This window comes from Molossus molossus, unplaced genomic scaffold (assembly GCF_014108415.1).
Source record: "Molossus molossus isolate mMolMol1 unplaced genomic scaffold, mMolMol1.p scaffold_m16_p_8, whole genome shotgun sequence".
In the NCBI taxonomy this organism is placed as follows: Eukaryota; Metazoa; Chordata; class Mammalia; order Chiroptera; family Molossidae; genus Molossus; species Molossus molossus.
In genome coordinates, this window is record NW_023425402.1 from 68,398,193 (window position 1) to 68,412,245 (window position 14,053).

Consider the following 14,053-nt stretch of genomic DNA (forward strand, 5'->3'; position numbering starts at 1 on the left):
CAGGGCCGGGGACAAACTGCAACCGAAGTACGTGCCCTTAGCGGGAACCGAACCCGGGCCTCTCCGGACCGCAGGCCGATGCTCTAACCGCTGAGCCAAACCTGCCAGGGCCCACATGCTTTATTATCCACTCATCTACTGATGGGCATTTGAGCTGTTTCCAGATCTTGGCTATTAATGCTGCTCTGAACATAGGGGTGCATATATTCTTTGGAATTAGTGTTTTTGGGTTTCTTAGGATATATTCCCAGAAGTGGGATTGATGCGTCAAAAGGCAGTTCTATTTTTAATTTTTTGAGGAAACTCCATACTGTTTTCCACAATGGCTATACCAATCTGCTTTCCCACCAACAGTACACGAGGGTTCCCTTTTCTCCATATCCTTCTCAACACTTGTTTATTGATTTATTGATGATAGCCATTCTGGCAGGTGTGAGGTGATATCTCATTGTGTTTTAATTTACCTCTTTCTGATGATTAGTGACAATGAGCATTTTTTCATATGTTTATTAGCCACTTACCTGTGTGTCCTCTTTGGAGAAGTGCCTATTCGGGTCCTTTGTCCATTTTTTAAACTATTTTTTAATGTTTTTATTGATTTTTTTTTAATAGAGAAAGGAAGGGGGAGAGAAACATTGATTGGCTGCCTCCCACATGCCCCCAATTTTTTAAGCTATTTTTTAATGTTTTTATTGATTTTTTCTTTTTTTTAGTAGAGAAAGGAAGAGGAAGAGAAACATTGATTGGCTGGCTCCCACATGCCCCCAACTGGGGATCAAGCCTGAAACCCAGGCATGTGCCCTGACTGGGAATTGAACGGGGACCTTTCAGTCCATGGGACGGTGCTCAATCCAGTGAGCAACACCGGCTGGGCTGATTTTACATCTTAAAGTCACTGTGGTTGCTCTGTGTGTGGCAGATGGATTACGGGGAGGGAAGCAAGAGGGGAGGAAGACCTTAGGAGATCAGTGCAGTGGTCCAGGTGAGGGATGAGGGAGGGCCGCATGAAGGTGCTATAGTGCTTGAAGTCATGGCATATTTTACACCACAGTGTTTTACTCCAACTTTTGAAAATTTTCCCTACTACAGGTAGGGTAATCAGGTCATTTACAACATTTTGGGGCCACATTTAAATGCATACTACATATAATTTACAAAAGAAAATACAGATTTTCCTAACTTGTCCTGTGTTTGGTGTGTAATAACACAGCAGTGCGTTAAAAGTAATTTCATTTTGGATAAAAGGTTAGTCATACCTTTTAGGTTCTATCTAGTTTTTCTTTTTCCATCCAAATGGAGATCCATTTGGCATCCAACAGGTAAGTCACAGGTGAGATGACTACCTTTCAGAGAAGGAGCAGGGAGGCCTTCACTGTGTCCTGTGGCTGCTGGGAGCCACTGATGGATCTACCTCGTGAACACAGCGGCACAGGCGCCAGCCAGACAGGCCCAGCCTTCACAGGGCCACCGGACTTGCTCCTTTGCATCACTCCCTTGCTCTGTCTCTCGTTTTTCCTGACTTCCCTGCCCCAACTCCAAAACATTTTGTGTGGTTTTTGATTCTTGGCTTTTTCTTCTCTGCTGTGACCATTTCCAGCTCTGCTATTTGTGCATTCCTTTTTTCTCTCCTCTCCCCTCCCTGGCTGGGTCTGCCTCTTGGCCCAGCCTTTACAGGTTGGAATGCTCATGCTGCTTACCTCTCTTTCCTTCTTTTTGTTGGAGTTTTCTCAGACATACCTGCTCCCTGCTTTTATCTGTTATATCCCAACCTCATGGGGTTATGACAGTTCTCACCTCTCCTTGTCCCTTGAAGCCACTTCTGAATAGCAGCGAGGCACAGAACACACTTGACAACCTCCCACACGGTCTAAATTTTGGTCTGTCAGGAAAGCACAGACTCTGGAAGGAGAGATGAGTTCACACCAGTCCTGCCACCAGTTTGTCTCCAGACTGGCAGAGGGTTCATGGTGACATATAAAGTGCTGGACCAGAGTAGATGATTAATAAATCCTTTTATTATGTTTTCTTTTTTCAGTTATAAGAGAAAGTTTATTTAGAAAGTTACAGAGGTAGTAGAAGTGAGCCAGCTGGGCTGTATAGGCCCAGGAAACAACTTACAGAAGCAGAAGGGCCCTTGCAGCTCAGGAAAGAGAAAGGCAAAGGTAATGCCTGGGGGGAAGGGGCGGGAAGGCACTGGTGTGCCCCCAAGAGGGAGAGCGCCGGTGTTTTAATATTCTGTTAAAGACAGGCAGGTCTCAAGAAAGGAAACCGTGGTTGTCCTGAACTGGGAACTTTGTCATAGGCAACAAAGAGTTTAGGAGTATATCTCACTTCTGCTTGAGAGTTCTGATTTCAAATTTCCATCAAGGTCCTGAGTTCCAGGTATTTTCAGCCTAACAGTTTTAAATCCTGAGTGAAGAGATAACTGAACTGCATTATATAGAATAATAATGGTTAAAGGAAGGAGAGAAAATCTTTGCAAAGATTCCCAGAGTATGTACTTTATTGGGGAGAGGAAAGGCCATCCTGTGTTCTGGTATTTTCTTAACCAGGCCTGTCTTTCTAGTTGCCATTAAATTACTACATATTTGTGTCTTTAATGTGTAACTGTTTCAGAAGTGTGAATGTTTGAAAGGTTTGGAAGTTATAACTCCATAATGAAAGACTTGAAAACTGGGTTAGGTCACTTTCCCACTGTCCTGTTTCTTTGTGATATGGGCACACTGAAGCATGGACATCAGGGCCACTGGTGCAGAGCAGAAGACCCAGACAACATGTGGGTGTGCACAGGAAAGGTCTGGGAGGATGCAGACCACATGAGGGGTTGTTCCTGTCGAGGAAAGTGGGCATGGGTTGAGGGTAAGGGGGTAGAAGGTAGACTTTCACATATCACTGTATACATTTTGCTAAGGTTTGAATTTTATTTAAAAATGTAGTCATGAGTTACTTTTGTAATTTAGAAGAATTAGTCATTTTCATATTCATCTTCTGTGTAAGCTCTTTCTTCTGGTTGAAGTAGGATGAACTGACTGGCATTGCCGATTTTCATTCCATTTTACATTTTCCTAAAGAGACTTTCGGATAAGGTTATATGCTTTACCAACATGATCTATTTCCAAAATATTATCCAACTACTTAGCAATTCCCCATCCTGCATAAGGAGTAAGACTCTTGTCAGCTAGGCTGTGGCACTGGGGCCCATTCCTCCATCAGGCAGGTGGCGCTACTCATGTGCTGTGGAGAAGGCTGAACAGACTCCCTATGAAGCACTTCGAAAGGACTGTGGCCTCTGTGTGCTTTAGGAGAAGCCAGCCACGTGGCTGTGGCCTAACACTTCCCTTTCGTTGGTGATGGACTAGCAGATCTCTGCTGCCAACTGCTTTCTGCCCTGAGGCTCTAACAGTCTGGAAACTTTCTGTTGCATAAATTCATAGGAGAAACACTTGAATCTAACTGTGGCCGATTTTGCATCTACCTTGAAAATGCTCGCAGCTTATTCGTGTGCAGTTCATTTTCCCTTTTTTTTTTTTATCCTTTTTTTTATCCTCACCCGAGGATATTTTGTTCAGATAGAGTGGGAGGGAGAGAGAGAGAAACATCGACGTGAAAGGGACACATGGAGTGGTTGCCATCCACACAACCCAATCAGGGCCGGGGACAAACTGCAACCGATGTACGTGCCCTTAGCGGGAACCGAACCCAGGTCTCTCTGCACTGCAGGCTGACGCTCTAACTGCTGGCCAGGGCTCATTTTCCCTTTTGACTTGTACTTAGATTGCTGAGCAAAAGTTAAACTGACATTTTTCCAAGAATGCTCTCTTTGTGATAAATGGGAATGGTAATAGAAAAAAAAACAAAAACAAAAACCTTTCTCCTTAGGTACATAACCTAAATCAAGCAGGGGGTTATTCTTCTAGAGCCTGTAGTATTATGACAGAAGATAGTTCCAAGGATGGATTTGAGAAGACAAAAGCAAGAAAGACATCTCAACCATCAGTGCCTTATTAAATGTCAGTGCCAGAGCCCAGAAGAGAATTAGAGACCTTTGAATCTCTTATTTAAACCTAACCGCAGCTGCTGTGTTAGAGGAAAACAGGCAACCCCCCCCCCCCAATAAAGATTGCATGTAATACTAAATGTATTCATCTTTCAAATTCTGGGGCCCAGTATGCACGGATCAGTATTTGATATATGGATCAATATTTATTTTGGGAAGTGATGAAGTACTGAACCTCCTGTAACAACAGTTTGCTAAACCTTGGCATGTGCCCCTTGTGCCTTAAATACCCCTGCATATGAGGAATAGGTATGTCACCAGCTTGGCCTATTTACCTCCCAAATGAGCTGCATGTTGGATAGTGACACCTGCTGGGAAAGAGCATCCTTTCTCACCACCCTCGCTACAAAGGTTAGAAACAGCTAGTTAGAGAAATGCTAAAGAGTAAATGTGTAAATTTCTATGGTGAACTCAATTCTTAAAGAAAGACCAAGAAATTTTACTTTGAAATAATAGTAATTTTAATTTGACAATTATAATTAAAATTTAAATAACAATTATTGTCAAATAATTTTAAAATAATATAAATTAATGTAGTTTGAATTGAGAAAAGAAAACTTGCAGTCAGGTAAACTATTAAAGAAATATGCTCAAAATATATAATAATAAATTTGAAACTCTTAAGTGAATGATTTCTTACAAAACTGACCAAAGAACAAAATTTGAAAGAATCAAAGGTGAATAGCCCTGGCCGGTTATCTCCGTGGTTAGAGTGTCGGCCTGTGGACCAAAGAGGTCTGGGTTCAATTCCAGACAAGGGCATGTACTTTGGTTGCAGTTTGTCCCTGGACCTGGTTGGGGTTGTGCGGGTGGCAACCAGTCAATGTGTCTCTCTCACACTGATGTCTCTCTCCCTCCCTCTCTCCCTCTCTCCCTCTTTCTCCCTCCCTCCCATTCTGTCTGAAAATAAATATAAAAATATCCTCGGGTGGGAATTAAAAAAAAAAAGTGAATAGAAAAATCAGGGTAACTACCAAAAGTAAAGTGTCTGGTTCTCATGTTACATAAATCAGCTCAAGAAACATTCATTTATTGAGCAAAATTCACTTTGTACCAAGTAGTATGTAGGCTTTTAATAGTTCACTCTGGTTCTCTTCTCCTAAAGCTTTGTGCTGAACAAAATAGGAAAAGAATAGGAAGTACATTAAAAAAAAAAAAAAAGATTCCTAAAGCTAACCTAGTATAATTACAGTGGTGTGATTGGGAATGTTTGGAATAAACCCATTGAATCTGGCCCCATAGTGTCCTAAAGGTTTATTCTAGATTCCCTGGAATTTGTGATGATAGATATATTTCTAAGGGTCAAATGACTTCCATATTTATTTCCTCTTATGTTTGTAGGTAGAGTTACTATGTATCTACAATGAAGAATACTAGGGTTTTTTCTGGTTAGTTTTTTGTGCAAAAAAATAACTCCTTTAACCTTTACCTACTGTTAATTTCAGACCACTTTCTAATTTTGATTTATCTTTAGGCCTCTTTTTGTATCAGTGGAAAGCATCAGGAAGTCTGCTTGCTCAAGTTCACAGAGAGCTAGAACCTGGTCCCTCTGAGCCTTAGTTCTTTCCACCTACCTGACTGTGAACTCAGTAATTACTCACTGCTTGCGTTTTCATAAACGCTGGGTTGGGTTGGAGAATAAGATTTTTAAGTAGAAAATTTTTAAATCAGGAGAATGGGGAGATTGTGTTTTTTAGAAAATGTGAAATGCTCGACTTGTTTTTCAAATAGCCAACTCAGTCTGAAACTAATTGTAATTCTACCAGAAAGCCATATTTTCATAATGAAGAAGAAAATTTTACTCAGCTCTATGGTATGAATACCAAAAAAGAGACATAACTTGGAGTTTGAAACCTTTTTCAAAGCATACTTCTGCTAAAGTCACCTGGGGACTTGTGAGCACTGCCACACCTGGATCTCCCACTCCTACTCCCACTCCCCACCGGTGGTCCTGATGCGCACCGAGCTTGTGAGGGCTGCCCTGCGGCGTGCTGTCAAGCTTGGTATGCTATAGGTGTGCCGAGCGGGTGTTAGGAAAAACAGAACAGATGAAGATGATGGTCCAGATGGCTGCTTCATATGGTCTCTCCCTTCCTCCCCACCCCATAGTCATTGGAGGGTTCCCTCTAGGAACAGTTTTCATCAGCTTCCTGATACCGCCCACGCAGGCCATGGGTTCTGGCTGGCTCTGTCTGTGCCATGGTCACGTTATTAAACCTCTGCTAGCATCACTGTCTTCATCTGTAAAATGGGATGATATGAGTACCCACCTCAGAAAGCTGGTATGAGGATCACCATCTAAAACTCTTAAAACAATGCCTGGCATTTAAAAATCACTAAATAAATGATAGTTGCTATTATATGCATACTTGAAAAAACCCTGATGCTTTTTTTTTTTAATCCTTACCTGAGGACATTTTTCCATTTTTTGTTCAGATTGAGTGGGAGGGAGAGAGAGGAAGAGAGAAAGAGAGAGAAACATCGATGTGAAAGGGGTACATCGAGTGGCTGCCACCCGCACGACCAACGAGGGCCGTGCCCTTAGCGGGAACCGAACCTGGGTCTCTCCGGACCGCAGGCCGATGCTCTAACCGCTGAGCCAAACCAGCCAGGACAACCCTGATGCTTTTAAAAATATTCTGCTTACTATAAATTATTCAGATCTAATTCATTCTTTGCCTAAAAAAGTTATTGAATTGTCTGTTTCTTCTTTTTTTGTATCCACCATACTTTGAATATACAACTATGGCAACATCTAGAACACTTCTCGTACACATTTTTACATGTTCATCTTCCCACAACCCAAGGGTAGGAACAGGTTTTATTCGCATAGCACAGGAGCAGGAAAATTAGGTGTTTAATTCTATTGACTACTCTAACACTGAAATGAACGTGTTCAGTGTCTCAAAATATTTCTCAACATTAACTCTAGGGTACTTAAATAGGGTACATCTGCAATGTATCACCAGAAGACATAATGTTTGAAAATATTCTTTGATAATAATAATTATATTCATTTATACAATAAAGTAATAAAATTGGATTACCTGAACTAGTTCTTAGAATGTTATTGTAGACTGTTTATTGTTTTTATTACATATTATGCATCATATATTTCCTATGACAAAACTTAATTGGTATTTGAATCAAATTCAGTACATATTTATATAATACATATCAAATCATAGTTACTTTTTCTTTTGTTAATTCTCAACAGAGGATATTTTTTCCATTGATTTTTAGAGATAGTGGAAGGGAAGGAGAGGGAGAGTGAATGACAGAGACAGAGAGAGAGAGAGAAACATCAATGTGAGAGAAACACATCGATTGGTTGCTTCCCATATGTGCCTTGTTGGGGAACTGGGATGAAACTTGCAACCCAAGTATGTGCCCTTGACTGGGAATTGAACCCTTGAGGACAGATGCTCTAACACTGAACCACACCAGCCAGGGCCATAGTCACTTATTCTAATCTCTCTCATTAGGTCTGAATATACTCATCATGTCTGGAATATCAGCAGCAGTGCGTTCTGTATTGATTATTTAAATATCTAAACCTTACATCACCATATTTCCAAAACTGAAAGCTCTAGGATGTAAACAACTGATACTGCCCAGCCAGTGTGGCTCAGAGGTTGAGCATGGACCCATGTACCGAGAAGTCGCCGGTTTGATTATGGGCCAGTTAGGTTATGGGCAGTTAGGTTATGGGCCAGATTCCCAGTGAGGGGCATGCAGGAGGTGGCCAGTCGATGTTTCTGTCTCTCTCTCCCTCTCCCTCCCTTCCTCTGTCTCTAAAATCAATAAAGAAAAAGAAGTTGAAAATACAAACGAACTGATCTTGTTGGTCTACTTTCATTTTGAGAGGACTGATACCAATAAAGTGTATATAATTTCAAAGGTAAAATCTAAAATAAAAATTTTATTTTATTGATTTTTTGAGAGAGAGAGAGAGAGATCAATTTGTTGTTCTACTTATTTATACAGTTATTGGTTGACTTCATGTGTGTGCCCTGACCGAGGATTGCTCCTGCAATCTTGGCATATCAGGACAGCACTCTAACTGCCTAAGCTACCCAGCCAGGGCTAAGAATCAAATGTTTGATGAATGAATTTGAGCTGATATTCAGAGAACTAGTATTTCTTGAGCACTGACCAGGTGCAAGATCTTTAAACCTTATAAATGTCTAATTCAAAGGTGACTTGTACAGATTCTGACCTCAGAGAGCTTACAGTCTAGAAGGGAAAGTAAATATATAAAAATTGTTATTTTCTTCTTGTCCCTGAATGCAGCAATTTTCAACTGGTGTGCCACAAGAATTTTTAAAACATGCAGTACCTGACTATTCAGTCAGGAGCACTGACCTCTTTTCCCTTAGATTGTCAAATAATAAAATGACAACAGCCAACACAGTAGGTGTCCAGTGTGAATGACTCAAAAGTGTACCAATTTTTGTCAGATCAGCAAAAAATATATTTTTTTGGTGTACCACAAAATTTTAGTAATTAGTTTATGTGTGCCATGAGATGAAAAGGGTAGAAAATCGCTGCCATAATGAAAATACTGAGAAAGTGCTGAAGGAACTCAGTGGAGATGATTATAGAAGTTGATTATGTATATAAAATCAAGGTGAATGTGGCCAAAGAGGCGACTAACCTATAACTACTTGAAAGTTCTAAACATGTTGCTCAGTGATTGTAACATTCACTTTTCCTGAAATCAGAGTTGACATGTGTTGTCTGTTCTAGGTACTCTCCTTTGCCTTCATTGGTCTGATGTCCATGATGATCCCCCTGTGTAATGCCTTTGGGGCCCTCATAGCTGTCTGTCTCATCATGGGCCTCTTCGATGGATGCTTCATTTCAATTATGGCCCCCATTGCCTTTGAGTTAGTTGGTGCCCTGGATGTTTCCCAAGCAATTGGATTTCTGCTCGGATTCATGTCTATACCCATGACTATGGGCCCACCCATTGCAGGTAAATGTAACTATTCTCCAGTAATTATAGAATTCATAGCATTTTTACTACAGGTCCTAAGTCTCATTTGTGTATAAATATATAATTTATTAGCTACCGGTCTTTTGTTTTTGCATGCTACAAAAAGCCACATACAAATTGTCACATATTGCATGATTCCATTTATGTCAAATATCCAGTAGAGGTAAATCCATAGAGGCAGAGAGTAGATTTGTGCTTGCCAGGGGCTGGAGGGAAGGGGATTAAGGAGTAACTGCTTAATGGGAATGGAGTTTTGTTCTGGTGTGATGGAAGACCTTTCAGAACTAAACAAGAGTACTAAACGCCACTAAAATGGTTAATTTTATGTTATGTGAATTTCACCTTTAGAAATCTTCTGAATGATAGTATAAAGATGTCTTATGTTCAGTATTACTTGGGTGCCAATGTGAATTATTATGATGAGAAGATTTGATAAAATTTATATGTGTGTACTATCATCTGTGTCTGGCACCTGAAGGGCTCAAAGTTCAGCTCAATTTATTCTTATATCCAGAACCACATGTATCTAGCAACTTTGCCATTGGGAACCTAGTCATGAATCAAGCAAGAAAAGTCACCACTGTGCAGACCAAATAAAATTTAAGTTCTAGAGGCCACAGTTTCCCTGAAGAACTTTCCAGTCCTTCCCCTCTCCCCCACTGGCCACACTTTTTATATCATACAAACTTCATTTTTTTAGGGTTTCCAAGTCCACAGTAGATGACAAGCAGCACTTTAGTAGGAATGGTGTTTGCTACTAGCAGTAACTGATAACAGACCAAGAATAAAGGAGGTAACAGGAAACTTCCAGAGCAGGCAGAGCAACACAGCAACTGGCAGTAGAAAGCCTCTCACTCACCAGGAGGTTTTGAGGGATCTCAGTGTTATAGCCAAACAAAATAATTAGTATTCATAAGGATGAATGGTTCATTATATATGAAATATTCTGATTCAGAAGATAGGAATATCACATATTTAGATATATTCTATATTTTGGGTTTCCATCCAGAAGGAATGTATACTTTTTTTTTAATCCTCAACCTGAGGATATTTTTCCATTTATCATCAGATAGAGGGGGTGGGAGGGAGAGAGAACAAAACAGAGAGAAACATTGACGTGAGAAAGACATTGACTGGTTGCCTCCTGCATGACTCAACCAGGCCAGGGACAAACTGACTGGAATTGAACCTGTGACTCATTGGTCCACAGCCTGGCACTCTAACTGCTGAGCCAAACTGGCCAGGGCGAATGTACACTTTTTTAAATGTGTTGGTACTTAACAGGACAATCCTCAGCAGTCAGATATTTAGTACATTGTGCTCCCTAAATATTTCAGATAACTGACGTTGTATAGTAAAAGTTTAAAAAGTCTAAAAACACTAAGATAACTGCCCAGCTGGTGTGGCTTAGTGGATTGAGCATCATCCCATGGACTGAGAGGTCCTGGTTCGATTCCCAGTCAGGGCACATGCTCGGGTTGCCGGCTCGATCCCCAATAGGGGGCGTGCAGGAGGCAGCCAATCGATGTTTCTGTCTCACATCAATGTTTCTATCTCCCTTCCTCTCTCTAAAAAAAAAAAAATCAATAAAATAATATTAAAAAAATAAAAACACGCCCTGGCTGGTTGGGCTCAGTGGTTGGAGCATCGGCCTGTGGACCAGAGAGTCCTGGGTTTGGTTTCCGCTAGGGGCACGTACCATAAATAAATAAATAAATAAATAAATAAATACACTAAGATAACTAATTAAAATTTGGATTGTATTAGAAAATTAGATACAAGGAGTATGCTAAATAACATTTTTCAGAAGCAGAACCCAAGGATCTATTAGACTGCCACACATAGATTCTCATATTTTCCTCTCATGTGCTGACAAACCTTAGTCATCTTTACAAAATGTATTTAATAGCATTTTTCTTCCTAACTTAGATTTATAATTTTTCATGATTTTGAATTATAATTTTAAATAGTTTAATGTTATTTTATAAACAAGTAGGCCCAAGAGAGGCTTGAAATGTAGATATTTTGAAGTGTGTGAGAAGTTTCAGCTTGGTGGTCTGTCCACCGTTACATCATGTGTCAGAATGCCCCAAAAGACCTCTGAAGGGTTTTGAGAAAGCCAAAGTTAGGTTGTAATATGTTTTCCATGTAATATCTTGGTATAAAAACCCAGAGGCTTGCAGTCTGTGACAATATTAAAGATATGAGGTCTTTTCCTCCCTCATATTAGAAAAGGCTTATATTTCAGACACATTTTCTTTCTTTTTTTTTATCCTCACCGGAGGACATTTTTGCATTTATCTTCAGATAGAGTGGGAGGGAGAGAGGCAGGGAGAGAGAGAGAGAAACACTGATGTGAGAGAGGCACATCAACTGGTTGCCACCCACATGACCGGGGATGAACTGCAACTGAGGTACGTGTCCTTAGCAGGAACTGAACCCGGCGTGGGCTGATGCTCTAACCGCTGAGCCAAACTGGCCAGGGCACATTTTCTTTTTTTAATCCTCACCTGAGGATATTTTTCCATTTTATCACAGACAGAGTGGGAGGAAGGGAGGGAGAGAGAGACAGAAAGACAGAGACATAGATGTGAGATGGACACATCGACTGGTTGCCTCCTGCGTGACCTGACCAGGGCCAGGGACCAACTGCAACCGAGGGATGTGCCCTTGACCAGAATCAAACCCACAGCTTATTGGTCCGAGGGCTGATGCTCTAACCACTGAGAAACCGGCCAGGGCTATTTCAGACACATTTTCTAAAAAAAATGTTTAATAATCTGAGATGTTTGAACTAGTTCTGCTGAGATGAAGTTATTCGGTTGGAACTAGGCAAGCCATCAGTGTGACTGATCTGAGACCCCCGAAGAGCCACACTTGTTCTCTCTTGGTGACAGTTTTTTCCCTTCCCAGGGTTACTTCGTGACAAGCTGGGTTCCTATAATGTGGCATTCTACCTCGCTGGAATCCCTCCCCTTATTGGAGGTGCTGTCCTTTGTTTTATTCCCTGGATCCATAGTAAGAAGCAAAGAAAGACCAATAAAACTACTGGAGAAGAAAAGATGGAGAAAATGCTGGAAAACCAGAACTCTCTGCTGTCAAGTTCATCTGGAATCTTTAAGAAAGAATCTGACTCTGTTATTTAATGTCTTATATACCTTCACCAGACTGGACTTGCTTTTAGAAGTTTAAGCAAGTTTTCCTTTTATATGAATTGCAAATTTCTTATTTTTTTAATCACATCCTAACAATAGCATAATAATGGAAAATAGAACACTTACTACTACAAGAACCCTTTTCTGCCACTGAATAGCTGTCTGATATTTACATGAGTCTGAGGACAGATACTCTGGTCCATGAAAACATGTCTGAAAGTCAAATATGAGAATTTGAACCTGTCTCAGTAAAAAGTAACTTTGGAAACTGTGAATGCTATTTAGCTTCTACAAATATTTAATACCTCAAGCCATACTGAAAAGGTTGTAGTTTGGTTAGAACTGGGAATATTGTTTGTTGTCTCATGCTGTTTTTAGTTCTGGTATCTATCTCTATTTTAATTTCTTCTGCTATTTGGAAACTGTTTACAAAATTTAAGCCTGGATTCTAGATAATGTGAGATCTACCTAAACCTTAAGTCTGTGTTGAAGTTCCCTGCCTGCCTGCTGTTAAATAGACTTTGAAATGAAGGTGTTCTGACATGCTCTATTGTCAGGGATTTCTTGGAGCAGATGCTAACAGTGCGTTCAAAATGAATATGTGAGATGAAAAGGATCGTGTTCATAAGGGCAGCGCAGTTCAAAAATCAGGCATTTCTTCCATTTACATTTATTCCCTTTGGCTTTGCAGTGTGTTTTACTTGAGTCGCCACAAATGCCCTAAATTTCTGAATTTGTTTAAATTGTAACAATAAAGTTAAATAGAATGAATGAAAAATACTCTGACAGTTTTAACAGAATTTTTCTGACTTCTGAATATGTTAGCACTAGGACCTGAAATTTAAACAAAGCCTCATTCAGCATGTTGTCAGGCTGCAGTTTCAGACACAATGGGAAAAAATTAATTTTTGTGTTTGTGAAGAAAATATCTATTTCTGATAGACACAGTTGCTCAAATTGGTTTATGAAATTAATGGGTCTTGAAAGTTTAAAGGCATTTATAAAGAGAAACAATTCCTACATTTCCAAAACTTTCTGGCAGAAATTTGCACTCGTATGTATTTTTTTCTAGTGTATTCCCTATTAGCATTGCCAGTACTTTTTTAATTTATACACAGACCATTGTAAGCAAGCTATTAGAGTTTTAGGGACCTAAAATTAAAACTAAAGTCATGTCATGACCCATACTCATTTACAAAAATTTGGAACACTTTTTTCATCCCTGAAATTATACTTGATACATTTTTGTTTCTTATTTAGGTCTTTAAACGTTAATAATATGCAAAGTATATTTAAATCTTAAATATAGATGTATATTAGATCTTCTCAAATGTAGCTTGTTCACAGAGACATCACTTTGTTTTTGACTTATTTATATGCATTCATTAGTTGGTTCTTATATGTGCCCTGATTGGGGATTGAACCAACAACCCTGGCATATCAGGATGATGCTCTAACCAACTGAGCCACCTGGCCAGGGCGAATGTTGTCTTTTTCTAAAGTGCCTCCAGGATCCACCTGTTTCTAAATTCTTTGTAAGGAGAGAAAGTTATTCGGTTATCTCCCTACTTACTTTTCAGCAACTATTGTTTCTGAAAGGCAGAATACTTCCATTACTTGTCTCCAGCTAAGGATGGAGATGCCTGGAACGCATATGGATTTATAGTGACGGGGTGTAGGGAGGTGTGGCACACAGGAAGCTGGAGGCAAGTGAGACAGCTGATTAAACAGATAGAAAACCCAGTAACTTTTCCTTTCAGCATTAACTTCTTATCTGCAACCTTGGAAGTTCAAAGTATATAAAAACTAATGTGGAATCTATTTTTAATAGGATTTAAATAA

General features: G+C 39.9%; 1 protein-coding gene across 1 annotated transcript in view; it reads left to right on the forward strand.

The window, feature by feature from the left end:
• Nucleotides 1-12,980, forward strand: part of SLC16A10 (solute carrier family 16 member 10) — a 126,703-nt gene extending 113,723 nt beyond the window's left edge. Inside the window, exons 5-6 of the mRNA XM_036247715.1 lie at nt 8,807-9,035; nt 11,970-12,980. Of these exons, the coding sequence (XP_036103608.1) occupies nt 8,807-9,035; nt 11,970-12,202 (462 nt within the window). The 3' untranslated portion in view covers nt 12,203-12,980. The remainder of the gene's footprint in view (nt 1-8,806; nt 9,036-11,969) is intronic.
• The last annotated feature ends 1,073 nt before the right edge of the window (nt 12,981-14,053 follow it).